The following is a 20,469-nucleotide window of genomic DNA, read 5'->3' on the forward strand; positions in this document are numbered from 1 at the left end:
GGCCATCCCAGGCTATGCAGTGAGGGCTGGGCCAGCCAAGAATCTTACGTGGCAAGATTCTGTCTCAAAAAAAAAAAATTTTTTTATTTAAAAAAATGAAAAGCTGCTATATATAAATACAAACCAGATTAATTTGAATCCTGTCTCATACTTTGCTTATATCCATCTACTCTGTATTTAAAAGTTTATTTCCAATTTCTATTGCAGCCAATTTTGTGCTAGTGCACATCATCTTAGTCTAATTTCCTATTGCTGATAAAACTCCCTGGGAGTGGGGGAAGGGAAAAAGGGAGTAGATGAAGGGGTTAGAGGGTATGGTGACTTTGTTTCCCTGAGAAATTATGTTAGGAAATAATGATTCAAGGTCAAGTTATTTATATGGGAAAAGATTCTAGGTAGGGGAATGGGGAAAATGAAGAAAGAAGGGAAGGTGGCCATTAAAAGTACTTATCCAGAAAGCTGCCCCTTTAGGACAGTTAATCATCTACCCTCTATATACATCTCCCCATGTCCGTACCTCAGGAAAAGCCTGAGAACCCCAGAATGTCAGCTGAACACCAGGCCAGCATATACATGTTCATATGATAAAGTACCAAGAAAAAAGACTGAGTAAGAAATATGCTTATGCATAGTTAAAACCCCAGGTTACTCGAAAAGAAAAATTTCAAGATATTGCTACAGTACGGTCCTCATTAGTCTCTGTTCAAGATCCTATTTAAGAGAGATCTGTATTTAGGAAAACATGTCCCTCTGCCTTCCTGGGACTCAAATCCAGGTCCTGCTGTGGCTGTGTTTATAAGCTGGTGTGGGCAGAAGGGACTGACACGGATTGCTGGTGTTGGTGCAACCCCTGGAGACCCCAGAGTTGATGAACTGTCGTTTTATTCAACAGAGGAAGCATTTTATGTAGTGTGTAAGCAATAGACTGTACTGCTTATAGCGATAAATGAAAAGTGCCCTCCATGTTTAAAAGAGTCTTTTCATTTCTGAGCCTTTTGAAGTGTTTCATTTGTACAGGGTTCCATGTATGTTCTCAGATAAAGTTTTACTATGGCTTCCCTTGTCACACCATCCCCACTGGTACCCTTCGCATTCATACTGTTCTCAAGCTTGTTCTATCTCTCATTCTTCCCTTGAAACTCTGTAGGGCTGCCTTTCCATACTAAACTCTCATAATAATATTGCCTCAGCTAGTTTCTCCTTAATAACAGACAGGACACTCACAGACTTTTTTGAGACAGGGTCTCTCTATGTAGCCCTGGATGTTCTGAAACTCACTATGCCTGCCTCTGCCTCCCAACTGCTGAGCCTGAAGCATGCACCACCAAGTCCAGCTTTGACTTTAAAAAAGAGTCACTGCCACAAGACTTGATGCATTTCCTTCAAAGATCTTCAATTCCTCTGCTGTCTGCTGCTTCTACAAACCTGGAATATCCACTCCACAAAAGGCTGCAACTCAGAAACGTAGCATTAGGCCAGTAAAAAGTATTTTCAGAAGATCAAGAAAATTAACTTTTAAAAAAATTAATTTTTTTATTTTTGTTAATGGTTTTACATTTAAGATCCCCAAACAGTAAGAAACTCCAGTTATCATCTAATTGAATTCTAATCTCAAGATTAAAACAGATTTCCTGAAAATACAGTGAGCCATCAAGGCCACATGTACTGACCACAAATACAAATCAAAAAGCACCCTAAACCAACATCACCATGACCCTCAATTCCCCAAGGAAAGTAAGGTCACTGAATAAAAAGTGAAAAGTAAAAGTGAAAGCAGAAAATGGCAAGTGGTGCTGACTTTCTCCAACTGCGTAGTCTAAATTCGCACTGTAGCACCTCCATCTCACAGTAAAATTTACAAGTATACATTTCCCTCCTCTAATGTTCCACTTTTTACTAATCACCAAATAAAAACACAATCTCCTACATGAACAACACTAACTTTACAGAACAAGGGCTACTGAAAGGGAAATGCACGTGCTCACCTCATTGTTGGTGTAGTGTAGGTCCATAGACTGCCCAAAGGCTATTTTAGACTTAGACCTCAGATCTTCTAGTTTAACTGGTCTGGTAACCTGCAGGATTCTACATAAAATAAGTTTTAAATATTTTATTTTGTAACAAACAATATACTTACAAAAGTTCTACTTTGTCAGATAAAAAAAATAAGTAAAAACTATAATATACTTTTGATCAAATACAAAAATTTTCAATCAAAATTTAGAACCATTGAATTTTTTTCTATTGTAATTATAGTTTTTAAAAGATTCTCAAAGTTTTAAATTCACAAAAACATAAACATTAAAGCTCAATATAAAGTGCCCACTTAGGAAAGTGTTTGAATTTAATTAAATTCAAATTCATGTCAAAACTATATGACATATGTACAATAGACTGCAATGAAAACTAACTGTTAAGAATAATGTTACTTATCCTGTGGAGATCAAATTTTGATTTCTGAATCCTTATCAATTTAAAATTTTAGCATATATACTATATAAGCATCTCTAAGACATGTTAAAGGGATTAAAGTGAAATATGATGGTATTTGCTTCCTCTACTCCTAAGGCAGAGCAGGCCCAGAGAGCATGCACTAAATCTAGAGAAGAGCACAACAGACTATTAGCTCCAGAGAGAAGAAGCCACTTCCGCGCTCACTTTATAAGTCACACACTAAGTTCAGGGCTGAGGAAATGGAAAAGCTAAATATCCAGAAAATAATTCCAAATAAGGAATAGACTAGACCATAGTTTTATGGTATGCAAAGGAGGTATGCTCTTTTTAGTTTTCCTTTTTATTTTTCAGTATCTCTGGTAAAATACGTTCACATCTTCAAGTTATATGACTCGTGAGCCATTTTAAATTCCTTAGGACTAACAGGCCTGAGCCAGGTGTGGTGGCATACTCCGGTAATCCCAGCACAATGGGAGGCCAAGGCAGTAGGATTGCTGTGAGTTCTGAGGCCAGCCTGGTCTACAAAGTGAGTCCAAGCCAGCCAAGACTACACAGAGAAACCCTGCCTCAAAAACAACAACAACAACAAAAGACTAACAGGCCTTTTATTATTCCAATGAGACACTAATAACAAGAGAAATTATCTTCTGTAACTCCTATTAGGTCTTTTTGTCAGCTCTCACCAACTGCACTTTGTGCCCAGAGGCACAGATGCCAGGGCAGACACAAGGCATAGAAGGCCAGGTTTACAGTCCTGCTAAGCAAGCAGCCTGGAGCCATCATTCCAAGTCACTTCTAGAGCACTATTAACAAACTATACGCTACAGCACTGAAGTCTCTTGAGGCTAGTCAAAACTTTTCCTTGGTAGGAATAAAAGTAAACAGTAAAATTTTAAAGTGTGTCTTATGAAATGATCTTATTTACTTCCCAATTTTGCAAAGCAAGCACATTCACTATTTCTAATGGCTAGCATGCATTGTGACATATCCTATTTCTCATCAGTCTAGGTGTATGTCATATATTATCAAAGACTATTCCATTTTCAACTTCAAAAACCACAGAACTTCACTGAAATTTGGAGAGAATCTTTAGAAGCTTAATTGGAATGCATATTTTTAAATAAACTAATTAATTTCCTTGCTTACCTTTTTTCTCCTCTATGTTCAAATTTGACACGGACATCATTCTATAATAAAATGAAGGTATCAGTCATAATCATGCAGAGACCAGATAAATTTCTAAGTTATTTTTTTCCTTAGCCTACTCATTTAACACAGAGCAGAAGAGAGGGGTTTCATTTTCAAAGTGCAATTCCAATCACCTGATATCTGCCAAAAAGCTGAGTTGAGAATTACATTACCAGATCTGATGATAGGAAATACAGAATGCTATACTGTAGACCTTCCTCATCTACGTGTTTCAAGGCCTCTGAACATATAAGTTTGTTAATTTACTTGCTTTCCTTTATTAAATTCAGAACTTTCACTTTTTCTCTTAAATACTCACCTCCCCTTGAGGGGGAGCAGCCTTACCAGGCCACAGAGGAAGACAAAGCAGCCTGTCCTGATGAGACCTGATAGACTAGGGTCAGATAGAAGGGGAAGAGGACCTCCCCTACCAGTGGACTTGGGGAAGGGCATGGGAGGAAAAGAGGGAGGGAAGGAGGGAGGGACAGGGCTACAGCTGGGATACAAAGTGAATAAACTGTAACTAATTAAAAGAAAGAAAGAGTAGTGTATGCTATGGCAAGAAGCATGTTCAAATAATGTTATATACCTATATGAAACTGTTCTTTTGAAACCCAGTAATTATTGGTGTATAAAATAAACATAAGAAGTTTCAGGTTAAAAAAAAAAAACAACTTTTTTTCTGCATATTCAAATTGTCAGTACCTTTACATTCATATTTTTGGTAATCAATCCCATTACTTAAATAGCTTCTAGGTAACAGATAGGTAGCATATACAGTATGGGTACAACAAACAAAGGTATAATTCATGCCCTAAGCAGAGTAAAGCAAGACAGTGTGAGGTTTCATTATGCTATTTCAAATGGCATAAAATTTAAAACTTAGATCTGCTTATGTCTACGACCTTCCATCTGTTGTTTCTGACCTAAGCTGACCATGAATAACTGAAACTGTGGGAGGGGAGATCTATTATTTCTACTTTCTGTGCTTTCTATTGCATACTATTCTATTTATAGGAATCAAAATCACCCAGTTATAAGTATCGCAAGAAGATTTCTAAGAAAAACAAAAGAAACTATTCATCTTAGGTACTTAAAGAATGGATGAAATAATAACTTTAGCAAGCAGTTACATAGCTTTTTTAAAAAGTACATTCATTTATTTCTTGTCATTATTTCTTCAATACTGTACCTGCACATAGCATTTATAATTATATCACATATTAAATGTAAATACAAATAAAATGCACACTTATTGGATAATATGCTGAACACAGCATTTGATTCAAAGCATAAAAGAAGTCCTTACAAGATCAGGCTATGAAATGAAAGTAATTCACAGAGCAACAAAATACTCCTATTAAAATACTATTGATATTGGGACTGGAGCGATGGCTCAGTGGTTAAGAACACACACTGTTCTTGCAGAGGACCAAATCCATGTTCAGTTCCCAGCACCTATGTCAGGTGGCTCATAGCCACCTATAACTCCGGCTCCAAGGGGATCCAATAGGCACCTACAATTTCACACACACACAATTTAAAAATAATAAAAATTGCTGAAAATTATTACTGAAATAAATACCTGTTTTTTTGGTGATGAAGGTTTTGCTTTTCTGGTTTCCTGTAAAGATAATGCTGGCCGACTAGCCTTGTGAAGGACAGCCAAATCTTGCATGATTGAATTCAAAGCTTGCTGATCATCTGGATATTTTTAAAAGAAGACATACATACACGTACAGTTTTAAAGGGCTGTAATTTCAACATATACTTATCACAGACATCAAGCAGAATTTATAATGGAATTTAAAATAAACTAGCTGAAATCGAGAGGTGGTTCAGCTGTTAAGAGTGCTTTCTGCTCTTTCAGAAGATCCAAGTTTGGTTCGCATTAAGCAGCTTACGACGACCTGTGACTCCAAATCTGGGAATTCTGTGTCCTCAGGCCGGGTTTGAACTCAAAGAAATCCACCTGCCTCTTTTTATGAAGTAAAATGTTAATTGTGTTATAAGAAAAAAAATTAAGAACAACTAACATCAAGACTTAAAACTCATAACAAAAGACATAAACTAGGCGCCCACACATAGGACATTTATTTTTGTTTTAAATATTTTTTATTTTACTTATTATTTTCTATTATTTTTAGTTGTGTGTATGTGTGTGTCTGTGTGTGGATAAGTGTATACGAGTGCAGGTGCCCATGGAGGCCAGAGGTGTCAGGTCCCCTAGAGCCGGAGTTACAGGTAGTTGTGAGCCATCTAATGTACGTGCTGGCAACAGAACACAGGTCCTCTGAGAGACCAGTGTGTGCTCTTCACTGCTGAACTCCCCTTCCAACCCCACCTAAGGGAAGCAAAGTCATTCTATTTTGTTCAGTGATTTAACACAGAGTCAAAACAGCTCTACTAGAATAAATTCTTTTCTGTGACTCCTAAACAAACATCAACCACACATCAAAAACCTTAATAAAAATTGAGGGGGGGGGGGACCTTGTGTAAACATGATCTTCCTTTACCAATTATATCCAAAACACAGACTTCATTTTCGAGATGTATTCCTGTTACTGATGTTTAGAGAAAGAAACAGAAGCACTCCACGCATGGACACTACTGCCAACTTCCCAAGACTACAAAGAGATGGCTCGGTGGTTGAAAACACTGGCTGCTCTTCCTGATGACCCAGGTTCAATTCCCAGCATCCATATAGCAGTTCACAACTGTCTGACTCCAGTTCCAGGGGATCTAACACCCTCAGATAGAAGCATATACATGTAGGCAAGGCAAAACATCAATGCACATAAAATAAATAAAAGTATTTATCAAAAAAAGCCAATAGCAATTTAAAATAAGCAATGTGGAACTGGAGAAATGGCTCAGAAGTTAAGATCATTGGCTCTTCTTGCAGAGGACCAGGATTCAGTTCCCAGCAGCCACATCCTGGCTCTTAACTGTCTGTAACACCAGTTCCAGACAACTCCATAGCCTCTATCATCCACGGCATGCACCAGACACAGATATAGTGTGTAGACAAACACACAGGCAAAACACCCATACACATACACAAAATTTTAATTAAAAGTAAAAATGTAAGAAAAATTCACTCCTTAGAAAAACTGTGTCCAGCAGACTGCAATACCAGCACTTGGGAAGGCAGAGTCCAGGACAGCCAAGGCTACACAAGAAACCCTGCCTCAAAACAAAAAACAAACAAACAAACAAAAAAAACTTAAAAGGAAAACAGTGTCCAGAAAACTAAAAGAAGGACTATAAACCAAAGTTTGAGTGTCTTCCATATAGATTTCCTTTAAAATCATAAACATGAACTGCTCTAAAATGTCAGAAACAACATATTTTTGCTAATAAATCAATCCACTAATGATTATTAACAACTGATAATTGATTATTAACAACTGATAAATAAAAAAATCAAAGGTCTTTACAATTAACATTTTTAAATATAGCCATTTTGTTGGGCAATAATTTATATTCCTAGAATAATAAAAACAAAAAAAGTTCTGTCAAGGAAATCATTAAAAATTATTTAGTAATTGAATAGTCATATGACAATATAAATAGCAAATATAGATAATTTGTTGATGTTTAATATTCAATATAATCTATAAGTTAAAGTATTTGTGTACTAATAATTAAAGTAGAGATTATAATGCTTTTATTGATGAATTCCAGTTTAGGAACGTGTGCAGCACAGTGCTTATGTGGAGGTCAGAAGGTCAACTTGTGGTCAACTTGCAGGAGCTGGTTTTCTCCTTTCCCCATAAGAATCCAGAGACTCAAATTCAAGTTGTCAGGCTTGGGTGAAAGTATATTTACCTGAAAAGCCATATCACAGGATCCAAGAGGAAAAAAAAAAAATTAAGATTTTTTTTAAACGTATGTGTATATGTGTGTACCTGCCCAAGTTTGTGTGTGCCACATGTGTGCGGTGACCATGGGAGCCAGAAGGTTTTGGATCACCTCAAACTGAAGATGCTGTGCCTGATGTGGTGCTGGGAACTGAACCTGGGTCCTCTAAAAGAGCAGTGAGTACTCTTAACTCCTGAGCCACCTTTGCAGCCCCTAGAGAGAAAATATTTATAGCCCTCTTTAAAGCACTCTTTAAAAAAGTCTGTCAAAGTGTTAGCTTAGTCTGACAGTAACTCAGTTACACTGTGATCACAACACTACACCATAAAAACATCCACACCAGACTGTCCACTGCTCATAAAAATAAACTGTGTCCATCAGGAAACTGAGACTGAGGTCAAATGGAGTAAAACCACTTGATGTGACATGCTTTAAAAAATGTTAGGATCCTTAATTTCACACTGGAATGAGAACATAATACTTAAATATACCTACTTTGTTCTCATTATTTTGCTAGAAAAATCTTTAGTGATGAATTTGGGCAGTTTCTTATACTTAGTATCATAGTGCCCAAAAAACAAATACCTAAGAAAACTTTAGCTAAAATCTCTTTTCACACCTACATGTATTTCCATGTTAAGAAAAATAGATACTTTTTATCATTTATGCAAAAAAGGAAAGGGTCATTTAACAAAAAGTTCAAGTCTTAGGAAGATAACATACCAAGGTGGAAACTTACTCTGCAGATACTGACAAGACAGAAGAGCTAACAAACCCACAAAAGATCGAATATAATATACCAACAGCTAGAAAAGGGACTGTTGTAATGACTCTGTTAAGGATCCCTGTGATAGTCATGGAGATGACACAGGTTACAGGTGTCAGAGGGTCATAAACTGATCCAACAGGCAGTCAAATGCCCTGGGGATTACAGAATAAGCACAGGCACAAAAAGGGCAGTCAGTAGAGCATAGAAACAGAAAAGGCTTGGGAAATAACTTCAAATAACTTTTACTAGGAATACTGAATTTGAGCCAGGCATGGTGACTCACACTTTTAATCCCAGCACTTGTGAGGCAAAGGCAGATGGATCCCTAAGTTTGAGGCCAGCCTGGTCTGCAAAGTGAGTTCTAGGACAGCCAGGACTACATCGAGAAACCCTGTCTTAAAAAACAAAATCTGAATTTGATACATTATATACATATTCATTATACATCAACATTCTCAGGGGAAAAAATCAAGTATCTGTAATCCACATTTTTGAAGTGTCTTTGTTTTGAGACAGGGTCTCATATGTAGCCCTGCCTGGCCTACACTTTATGTAGTCCAGTATGGTCTTAAACTAAGAGCCTGCCCCGCCTCAGTCTCCTAAGGCCTGGGACTGACAACATGCTCCAGCTTGTGATGCCCACTTTTAAACAGTCATGTTTTCTGTGAGCACCTTTGTATGTATTTCTCATTTGTTGGTTGAAATCATGATTGCATAAGTTCCCCATTCCTTTTATGTATTTATTATTATTATATTTTATTTTTATTAATTATAGTTTATTCCCTTTGTACCTTTTATATATTTTAAGCCATTGCTTAAACATGACAATTATTCTTCTGTCTTGTTGCTAACTGCACTAAACACTTTTTTAAAGGGTTATAAAAATCAACTTAATATATAAATTGAAGTGTACATGAAAGAAACAAAAGTGAGATGCAAACAGGAGTCAGTAAAAGTGTATCCAACTTGGAGCTATTAGAAACATGCTTAGAGTGGAGAATCTCCATTACCAGAAGACATTACATTCAAGGGGAAGAGAAATTTTAAAAGTGTGAAACTTGGGCTTATAGATTTACTTTAACCACTTACAGTGAGAGTATGCTAAGTCTTCCAAAAGAAGACTCATGTGTCTTTTTAACGTCTACCACCTATAGTATATATGTATATATGTATGTGTGTATGTGTGTATATGTGTCTGTATGTGGGGGGTGGGGGGTATGCGTGTGTGTGTTTTCTTAAGCAACTGGTTAAAAGGTGAGACAAACTCTGGCAAGTAAATGTGAGTGTTAAGTCACAGGAATTAATCTCAGTTTAGAAACAGCATACATGAATTACAGAGTCTACTTTTCTCAATTTATGGTTGGGCATACCATTTACTCTGTGTCTTTCTGGTATCTATCTAATCGCTACCTCAGGGGAGAACCCTCAATATTAAGCAGAAGGAGCGGAAGGAGCAAAGAAGAAAAAGTGATTACAAACTGTATGTCCAAAAGAGGACAGACTGTTTTTAAATTAAACTTTCACTGCCAAGAATACTGTAAAAAAAAAAAAAATTCTCTGGACATCAATGACTTGCTGATTTACTCAATTATAAGATTAGATGATTGGATTTTTCTATTTTTCCTTTTACCACCTGACTTTCTAAACAAATCACAAAATATCTGAGCAGTTACTCTAACGTTTCTCCTGGGTCCTGCAGCAAATGGTCATTCCAAAACTGTAACAACATAAACAGTACTTCAACTCAAAACTGCTTTGTTTATTCTGCTATTCCCTAAACCTTAAAATCCATTAAGTAAAATGTTTCTAATCTCCTATATAACAAATGATATAGATCTGTCATAAATTTCTACATAAAAAGTTTTTTATAAGATAAATATTTTCTCCCTAATTCTATTCTTTAATTATAATTAAAAAAGGTGTTTTTAACTTAAAACTTACCCATTATGGCGACCAGCTCAATAATTTGAAAATTAGGAAAATGGTTCTCCCATCAACATTCTTTATTGCCTTAAAAGGTAAGAAAACAAACACATGAATTAATAAGAACCAGAAGAGGCAACCATAAAAATAAAAATAATGGTACAAATAACAGTAAGGAGGGATATATGTGTATATACACTAGAAATACTTTGTAAGTTTTTCAGAATACACAATATTAGGACCTGATCATGTAGGTACCCTTCCCTAACACACTAAACTTTCAAGACCCAAGAAGAAAAGCAGGTGAGCAGCAACAAATATACTTTTTGTATAAATAAAAAGTACTCATAAGACCTAAAGAGTCCTTATCCCAACCCTCCTTAAATCTGAGCTCCTGGGTGCCATTTTGTATCAGGCCTTTCTAACAATACGCCGTCTTCCTCCCATATTAATTCTTTTCTATGACAACAGAAATAGGAAAATAATACTGTTTTAAAGAAAAATTCATAAAGAACAATTATAAAGCCATGCCTGCCTTTAATCCCAGCACTTGGGAGGCAGAGGCGGGCGGATCTCTTTAAGTTCCAGGCCAGTGTGGTCTACACAGAGAATAAACCCGGTCTCAAAAAAAAAAGAAAAAAAGCAGTAATTATAACTGTTGCTGGGCATAAAAAATATATAATTTGTATAAATGTAAGGAGGAAGGAAAGATACATTATATACTTGTTTATGAATATTCTTGAAATTATGTCTGCATCAACCCAACTACAGTGTTTTGAGTTATAAAGATATTCACTGTAATTCCCAGATGAACCACTAAAAAGTAAACCTAAAAGAGAGCAAAGGAGACAACAACTTAAAATATCACACTACAATACACACAAACGGTCATAACAGATAAATAAGGAAAAAGAAAATGTGGCATACAGAACACAGAAAATAGCAGATATACCTTATGTAAATTAATTAAATATAAATGAAAGGAAAACCAATTAAAGGCAAATATTATCAGAACAGATTTTAAAACTATGCTCAAGAGTGTAAACAGAGTATAAAAATTTTAAAACAAAGGCAGGCCAGCCAAAACTACATAGTGCTTTTCAATAAAATACTAGCAAACCTAACCCAGAACATAAAAAAGGATTATAAAGGGGCTGGAGAGATGACTCAGAGGCTAAGAACATTGACTGTTCTTCCAAAGGTCCTGAGTTCAATTCCCAGCAACCACATGGTGGTCCATAACCATCTATAATGGTGCCCTCTTCTGGCAAGCAGGCACACATGCGGGCAGAATGCGTTATGAATAATAAATAAATAATCTTTAAAAAGTATAATTCATATATGTTTTATAAAAAGGATTACAGGTTCTATAGAGAACATCTCAGTGGTTATGAACATGCATGTCCTGCTCTTGTGAAAGACCCAGGTTCGATTCCCAACACCCATATGGTGCCTCACAACGATTTACAACTCCAGGGGATCTGACCCACCTTCTTCTGCCTCCTTGGGGACCAGGCATGCATATGATACACATACACACATACATACATACAGGAAAAACACTCATATACATAAAATAAATAAATCTATTTAAAAATTTAAAGCATTAAATACCACAAATACATGAGATATATTCAATAAAATAAGGTATGCTCAACACAAAAAAATCAATATGACAAACTGTACTAATAAAATAAAGGATAAAAAGTCACATAAAATGTAGGTCCCAAAATTCAATCCCCTTTAGCACAGTGAAAACACCAACATCAGCTGTTTCCTTGTGTGTTTTGTTTCAGTTTTTTTTTACTCATTTCTAACCAGTTCTAGTTGTAGAGATTAACAAATAATATTATGGAAAAGAAACTCTACTGTCAATAGCATAAAAAGAAAAATGCAGGAATATATTAATAAATTCAAAGTGTGTATAGTAAAACTACAAAATGCTGCTGAATAAAATTAGACCTAAAGCCGGGAGTGCTGATGTACACCCTTAATCCCTGCAAGGGAGGCAGAGGCAGGCAGATCTCTGAGTTCAAGGCCAGCCTGGTCTACCCAGTGAGTTCCAGGACACACAGGGCTCCCTAGTGAGACCCTGTCTTGAAAAATCAAAAAATAAAAACAAGAAGGAAAAAAAAAAAGGAAAACTGCTGTTTAGCTTGTAGATCTGTGCCACCTGCGTCGCCACCTCTTCCATACCTCATGACAAGCTACAACCTCCAGTGAGCAAACATACTCCTTTCTGTGGTGGTATTGCTCACACACAGAATTTCAAAAGAGCTGTGGAGAGTACTGCTAGGCACAGCATGACCTCTACACAGACAGGGGAGCTGTAGAAATTCACTGCCACTGCAAGAAGCCCTCAAGGGACTGGATAACCTGGACACTAGCATTTCACAAGAGCTCAGGCCTGGACGGAGCAAACCTCAATGCATCTCCTTTGTAATACTTCAGTGTTACTGGACAGAAGAATCACTGCTTCTTTTTAGGAGGTTTCTTTTCATTCCCCATTCTTCCAATTCCATGCTCCAAGCACTGTGAATTTCAAGTAGAATGCACTCAATACTGAAGCAGATCTTAGGAGTAGGTTTAGGGTTTTCTGCACCATTTCTGCTTTTGGTTTAAAATTCTTCTTTCATAACCCTATTGGGTGTTTCTGATTTTGGTTTTGTTAAACTAAATTAATATGGCTTGAATGAACTACCCTGCTCCTGGAAAGTCATATATAAGAATATGAGATTCCTGGAATATATATCATATATACCATACATACATGCATATATATATATATATATACACACATATACATATACACACACACAAACCATTATATATATATATAAAAGCAACTTAATATATATTAATATAAGTATAATATAACTTAGATATATAACTTATATACATATACATATATATATATATATATATATATATATATACACACACACACACATAAGTTGCTCTTATATATACTACTCTTGGAAAGAGAGAAAGCAATTGTGTTCTTGGTTGGCCTTTTGAGGATACAGTACACCATCATCGAACCAGACTGTGGATGACTGGTTTCGTGAAGAAGCCGGATGCTATAATGCTGGCCACTATGCTACAGGCCTTGGGAGAGCTCACTGCTTTTTGGCCTAGCATTCTATGAAGGTGCAAATATAACTCATAAGTACAATTCACAGTGAAAGTAGTGGAGAAGCACCGTCCTAAAAATGTGGTTCTCCTTCAAAGATTCCAATGGTCATAAAAACAAATAAGCCTTGGGTTTATTGAAATCAGGGCAAGTGCCACTGCCCTGAAGTGGAACTTCAGATAGGACCTCATTTGTTATATGTAATTAGCCAATGAATACATAAGCCTGATGAATAAGTCTATTTAATCTTTCACAGGAATGGTGAAATCCAGTTTTACAGGCTACAAGCCTGACAGAATTGCGACCTCTATGCTCATGTTATGACCCACATATCTGGACACTTAGCAAAGGATATCTGCTGCTCAACATTTAAACTGTGCTTGTTACTCTTACTGGCTGAACTTTCCTGAAGCCATACTATTCTGAGTTGTCTTTAAGTGTATTACTATGCTAGAACCTTACCAATACATATGAAATTTAAGATTAGGAAACAAAATACCCAGCACAATACCTGTACATTTTCAACATCATATAGAGTCAAAGTTCCAGAAACTGAGAAAACCCTAGAGTTTCTGCGGTTTATTCCGTCTGACATTTTAAACACTACAAGGCTTCTCTTGTTATCATTCTGTATTTATATCTCCCACATGCATACACATACAAATCAGGTTTGTTCGGCCATTGACAATATTTTGCCAACTCTTATGCTGATTATTTAATGATTGTTTCCATGTCTTATTCTGTGCTGTTATGGGAAACCTCCACTCTGAAAATATACTTTGTTACAGAAACACATATCATATAGAATATGTACTTCAATTTAGCAAATATTTTAAAAGTAGACATGAACTGTAGTTAAATAATTTATTTTTTAAAATTATAATTACAACACCTCTCTTCCATTTCTTCTCTCCAAGCCTTCATACACACACACACACACACACACACACACACGCACGCACCAGTGCACTCTTTAAAGGCCATGAATTTGAAAGGGTGTGTGTTTGTGTCCCTAAAACCATACTCAGTCTGTATGTTACTTGAATGGCTGGTACTGGATAGCTGCTGGGAGTCAGAGTGATGCAAGCCTTTCTCAGAGGCATGAATGAAAAAGACAAAGGAAACGGTTAGCTCTGAATCCTTGTCCAGGAATGAATTTGGCAAGGCCAGACTGGGGTTGGAGCCCATGCCTCAAAGGAGTCAAGGTTGTACTTTCTGGGACCTGCCTCTTCCCAGTGGGCTTTGGTTATCAGCCTTAAGGCTATTTCCCCCCTGTAAATAGTATATAAAACGCTATACTTCATATTGACTTGCTTGGTATAAGATATAGCTTGTATATGACCTTCTACCTCAGCTTTCCTATCTTTTTCTTTATCTTCTCATCTCCTGGCCATCCCAATTAGGACTCTGTCACTAAAGAACAACGGCTGGTCCAGGTCAGATAACCAATTACTGTATTTTTCCTGGGTAAGAATATTTCTTATACTGTCAGCATTATTCCTTAGTTGGCTATAGTTCTTTGGGTAAAGTTGAGGCCCTGTATAACTCAATCCCTAAACATGTGAGCATATCTATTGTTGTCCTGTTGGGCAGTTATGTTGGTGAGACTTTTGGGGTGTAGCTTTGGCATTTCTAGGAGACATTATCTCAAAATAAATTCCCGTTCTTTTGGCTCTTAAAATATTTCAGCCACCTCTTCCATTGTGCAATCAATGTTCTGAGTCTTAGCTACAGAGTTGTCTTGTAGATATACCCAGTGGCACTGAGACTCCACAACGCTACAAGCTAACTGGTTGTGGTATTCTGTAAGAATGCTCTCCATCTGTTGAAAAAAGAAGTTTCCCTGATAAGGGGTGAGAACTACACTTATTTGTAGACATAAAGACAAATGTTTAGAATTAGTTAGGGATTGTGCTGGTCTAGCAGAGTGGCAGTTTAAGTTCACTGGCCCTGGGTAGTTGGCTAGATTTCCAGTACCAGACATGAGTTGCCTCGTGTTGAGCTGGTCTTCAGTCCGATTAGAATTGTTGGTTACCACCAAGATATGTGTGCCACTACTGCATCCGTAGGTTAGCATACCTTACTGGTCTTCGCTATGATTCACAGACATCTGCAGCTAAACAATTCTTAATAAAAAAAAAATTTGAAATTCTTATGTTTTCATACCATCAGAAGTTGTTTTCCAAATTATCTGTTTGAATTATGACTTTCCCCAACCTCTCAAAAGAAAAAAGAAAGAGAGAAGAGGAGAGAAAAGAAAAGAAAAAAAAAGAAAAGAAAAGAAAAGAAAAGAAAAGAAAAGAAAGGGTTCTACAAATGAACAGAGCAGATATCTAACAGCTATGTAACTCAGTAACCGGGTACTTGAGAATTTGTTTTATTATGTAAACAATAAAATAGTGATATGTATTTTTCAACATATATTTATACTGCCTTGGAGTAGATGATTATAGTTCTATAAGAAAAATAATTTGTCAGTATTCATTGGCTTGTAAAAACTAAGTTCAAAAGCTCAGAGATAAAATCAAACAAAATGCTGTTTAAATAGTAGTGACAGAAAACAAAGTATCCATTATCACTTGAACAGCAATGCCCACTATCCACATCTCACCTTAGAATCTGTTCTCCCACATTGCTGTGTATGTGCATGCCATCTGAAGCTTCATTTCACACTGCTGCTCTTCTGATCCTATCAGACTTCTTGAAGGAACAACACTCTTTCCTATGAAAACAACCACTACCACCTATAAGCTAACTGACAATCCCCAAATTTACCTCTAATGTCTAGATGGAACCAGTGTTCTATTTCTTTAGAGTTTCCATGGTCAGCCACTGCAGAGAATGGCAAAATGTCCATGATGACGTCTGAGTCTACAGATCATTATATGAAAAAGCAGATTTTTTTTTGCATCTCACATTTATTATGCATACACAATTATAATCTCTGATACAGCACTACACTGAGAAGATGAGGCTCTAGGTCATCACTCCTTAACTGATCTCTTTCATACAGGATTTGCTCACAAGATTGTGTCAGATACCAGAATGGAAAACTTCATAATCACGGGACATTAAAGAAAGTACTCAGAAGCATCTGAAAAAAAAAATCTTAAAATTCTTGAAGACAACCAATATAAACAGACCCTTAAGTGACACACTGGTATAAACAGAACATAATGCCATGAATTCTATTGCCACAGCTATATTCAAGGAGATGAAAGAGAGATGTTAAGTGCCTTGGAATTTTGTGTCATGTTTTGAGTTTTGTTTTGTCATGCTATTTGTTTTGTCATTCTAGAAATTGAATCTAATGCCTTGCAAATGCTAAGGAAGATCTACCACTGCGCAATTTCACCCATGCTACCTGTAGCGGTTTGAATAGGAATGGCCCCCACAGACTCGTATGTTTTGAATGCTCATGTTTGAATGAAGTGTCACTATTAGGAGGTGTGGCCTTGTTGGAAGAAAGTGTGTCACTGTGGGGGCAGGCTTTGAGGTCTCATATGCTCATGCTATAACCAACGTGGCATACAGTCTCCTGCTGCCTGAGGATCCAGATGTAACACTCTCAGTCCTTCCTAGACATGCACCAAGTCTGCTTGCATGCTGCCATGCTTCTCGCCATGATGATAATGGACTAAACTGCTGAAATTTTAAGCCAGCCCCATGAAACATTTTCCTTTATAAGAGCTGCTGCAGTCATGAAGTTTCTTCACAAGTAATAAGACCCTAACTAACTAACTAACTTAATTTTATTTAAGTTCTACATATGAACCCCACTTACAAATAAATAAATGTAATACAAAATTTAAAAGCATATGATATATATAAAAACAGTAGCAATGGTGACTAGCAGAAATATCTTTAAAGTACTGATCATAGTCAATTAGGTCTCATCAGGAGTGGCTGCATTATCTTCTTCTGTGGCCTGGTAATGCTGCTTCCCCCTCAGGGGGAGGTAATTAAAGAGCAGGCCAATCAGTTCATGTCAGAGACAGTCCCTGTTCCTATCACAATGGAACCCACTTGGATACTGAACTGCCATGGACTACACCTGTGCAGCAGTCTTAGGTTATCTCCATGCATGGTCCTTGGTTGGAGTATCAGTCTCAGGAAAGACCCTTGTGCTCAGATTTTTTGGTTCTGTTGCTCTCCTTGTGGAGTTCCTGTCCTCTCCAGATCTTACTGTTTCCCACTTCTTTCCTAAGATTCCCTGCAATCTGCCCAAAGGTTGCCCATAAGTCTCAGCATCTGCATTGATAGTCTGCAGAGCAGAGCCTTTCATAGGTCCTCTGTCAGGCTCCTGACTTGTTCACTCTTTTCTCCTTCTTCTGACGTCCATCCTCTTTGCCTTTCTGGATGGAGATTGAGCATTTTAGCCAGTCCTTCCTCTCGATTAGTTTCTTTAGGTGTACAGTGAGCTATCCCAGACGCAGAAAGACGCACACGGTATATACTCACTCCTATAGACATATAATATAGGACAAACCTACTAAAATCTGTACGCTTTTTTTTTTTAAGTTTGCCTGGTTATGGTGTCATCTCACAGCAATAGAAAAGTAACCAAGACAAATGCTCAGCCCCTACATGGAGGCTCATAACTGTATGTAACTGAAACCCTCTGACTACTCAACAGGTTCCAGGCATATATGTGGTGCACAGGCAAACATGCATACAAAACACTCTACACATAAAGTAAAATAAATCTAAAACTTAAAAGAAGTTTAAGTTTTTGAACTTAAAAGTTCAAGTTTTAAACTTGAAAGTTTTAAACTTAAAAGTTTAAGTTTTATGAACACAAAGAAATGAACATAGACATTTTCCTATTTTAGACACTTATGTAAAAGAATGTCGGCCTCTCCCTCTCTGCTTCTTTGGTGGTTTGGCTAGAAATGGCTCCATCGATTTCTGTGTTTGAATGCCTGGCCCATAGGGAGTGGCAATAGTAGAAGCCTTGTTAGAGGAAGTGGGTCACTGGGGTGGGCTTTGAAGTCTCAGAAGCTTAACACTGGCCAGTGTGTCTGTCTTCCTCTGCTGCCTGCAGATCAAGAACTCTTAGCTCCTTCTCCAGCACCATGTCTGCCTGCACACTGCTATGCTGCCTGCCATGATAATGGACTAAACCTCTGAACTGTAATCCAGCCCCAGTTTTCTTTTATGCCATTTGCCATGGTCATGGTGTCTGTTCACAGCAACAGAAACCCTAAGACAGCCTTGTTCCCAGAGAACTCTGCAGTAGCTACTGCAGACCCAGCTTTCCACCTTCCTATGGACCCTTTCTGCCTTCCACCCCCAACACATACACTTGTAGCCCATCAACATTCCTTCCTGTCAGGCCCCAATACCTAGAAACATGTTCCACCTGGACCCACAGTGGCTACAACTAGCAGGGACTCCACAGTATTCCCTACCAGGCAGCCCACTGCCACCACATGATCCCAAGATCCAGAAGGGGCAACAGGAACCAAGGAACAGAAAATCCACCCACAAAGAGAAGACAAGGTATCAACACCTAGAATCACATTTGTTCAAAATCCAGATGCCTTGTTACCAGTGCAAAAACATAATCCTAACATCCAAGGCAATTATATTTCCACTAAAACCCAACAACACTACTAGGCACTGAGAAATGCAATATAGTAGAAGCATAAGAAAAGGACTTCAAATTAGCTATTATGCCTATGCTCAAGGACCTCAAAAGGGAAGTGAATAAATCCATTAATGAACCCTGTAAAAACACAGTGTAATGAAATGATGAAAATGGTTTAAGACAGGAAACTAGAAACAGAATGACTAAAGAAAACCCAAACTGAGGTGAAACTGCAAATGCAAATTTTAGGAAGTCAAACAAAAACTTCAGAGGTAACCAACAAAATATAAGAGATGAAAGAGAATCTTACTTAGAAAAAAAATACAAAATACAAAAAATGGATAGTTTGGTCAAAGAAAATTTTAAATATAAAAATATCTAGGCACAAAACATCCAGAAAAGCTGAGACATTATGAAAAGACAAAATCTAAGAATAACAGAAATAGAGAGAAAGGAGAGAAATATACATTAATGGTGTAAAAATTATTTTCAACAAAATTATAGAAGAAAATTTGCCTGACTTAGAGAAGAAGGTCAAGGTATAAGAAGCATATAGAGCAACAAATAGACTGAGCCAAAAAAAAATTCCCTATGACACATTAATAATCAAAATACTAAATGTATAGAAGAAATAATATTAAAAATTGGAAACGAAAGAGACCAAGTAACATATGACCTACTACAGTTATATGATATATACACATATGTGTTATATATGTTACATATAAAGTTAATGGCAAACCTATTAAAGTAACACCTGACTTCTCAATGGAGACTCTAATGGCCAGAAGGGTCTAGGCAGATGTCCAACAAACTCTAATAAACCACAGATGCCAGCCCAAACTACTATACCCAGCAAAACTTTCACAATAGATGAAGAAAGACATTCCAAAATAAATCTAAATTTAAGCAGATTATCTATCTACAAATCCAGTCCAACCCTCTAGAAGAAAAACTTCATCCTGAAAAGACTAATCACAGCACCCCCCCCCAAAGAAAACAAAGACCACAAGGAATAAAGTATCTCAGACCAGCTAATCAAAAGAGAATGAAAAAGCACACCTCAACAACAAACACTATTCACTGATAATTCTCAACACCAATGGTGGTCTTAAAATTCCCCAATAAAAAGATACAGGCTAACAGACTGGATAAGAAAATGGGATCCATACTTCTGCTGCATCCAAAAATCACACTTTAACATCAAGGACAGACATCACCTCAGAGTAAAAGGGTTAAAATATTCCAAGCACACAGACCCAAAAAAACAAGCCACTATAGCCATTTTAACAGCTGACAAATCAAACTTCAAACCAAAACTAAGAGATAAGGAAGGCCACTAAATACACAGAAGAAGAAGAAAAAAGGAAGAAGGAAGAAGGAAGGAAGGAAGAGGAGGAGGAGGAGGAGGGAGAAGAAGGAAGAAGAAGAAGGAAAAAGAAGGAAGAAGAAGGAAGGAAGGAGAAGAAGGAAGAAGAAGAAAGAAGAAAGAAGAAGAAGAAAGGAAGGAAGAAGAAGGAAGGAGAAGAAGAAGGAAGGAAGAAGAAG

General features: G+C 37.0%; 1 protein-coding gene across 1 annotated transcript in view; it reads right to left on the reverse strand.

Moving 5' to 3' along the window:
* Window positions 1-20,469, reverse strand: part of Map3k2 (mitogen-activated protein kinase kinase kinase 2) — an 81,606-nt gene that overhangs the window by 36,462 nt on the left and 24,675 nt on the right. Inside the window, exons 2-5 of the mRNA XM_055625485.1 lie at window positions 10,217-10,285; window positions 5,228-5,346; window positions 3,601-3,641; window positions 1,986-2,085 (exon numbers count right to left, since the gene is read on the reverse strand). Coding sequence (XP_055481460.1) covers window positions 1,986-2,085; window positions 3,601-3,641; window positions 5,228-5,346; window positions 10,217-10,220 — 264 coding nt within the window. The 5' untranslated portion in view covers window positions 10,221-10,285. The remainder of the gene's footprint in view (window positions 1-1,985; window positions 2,086-3,600; window positions 3,642-5,227; window positions 5,347-10,216; window positions 10,286-20,469) is intronic.

The sequence above is a fragment of the Psammomys obesus genome, unplaced genomic scaffold, assembly GCF_907164565.1.
Source record: "Psammomys obesus unplaced genomic scaffold, mPsaObe1.curated_primary_1811, whole genome shotgun sequence".
Lineage (NCBI taxonomy): Eukaryota > Metazoa > Chordata > Mammalia > Rodentia > Muridae > Psammomys > Psammomys obesus.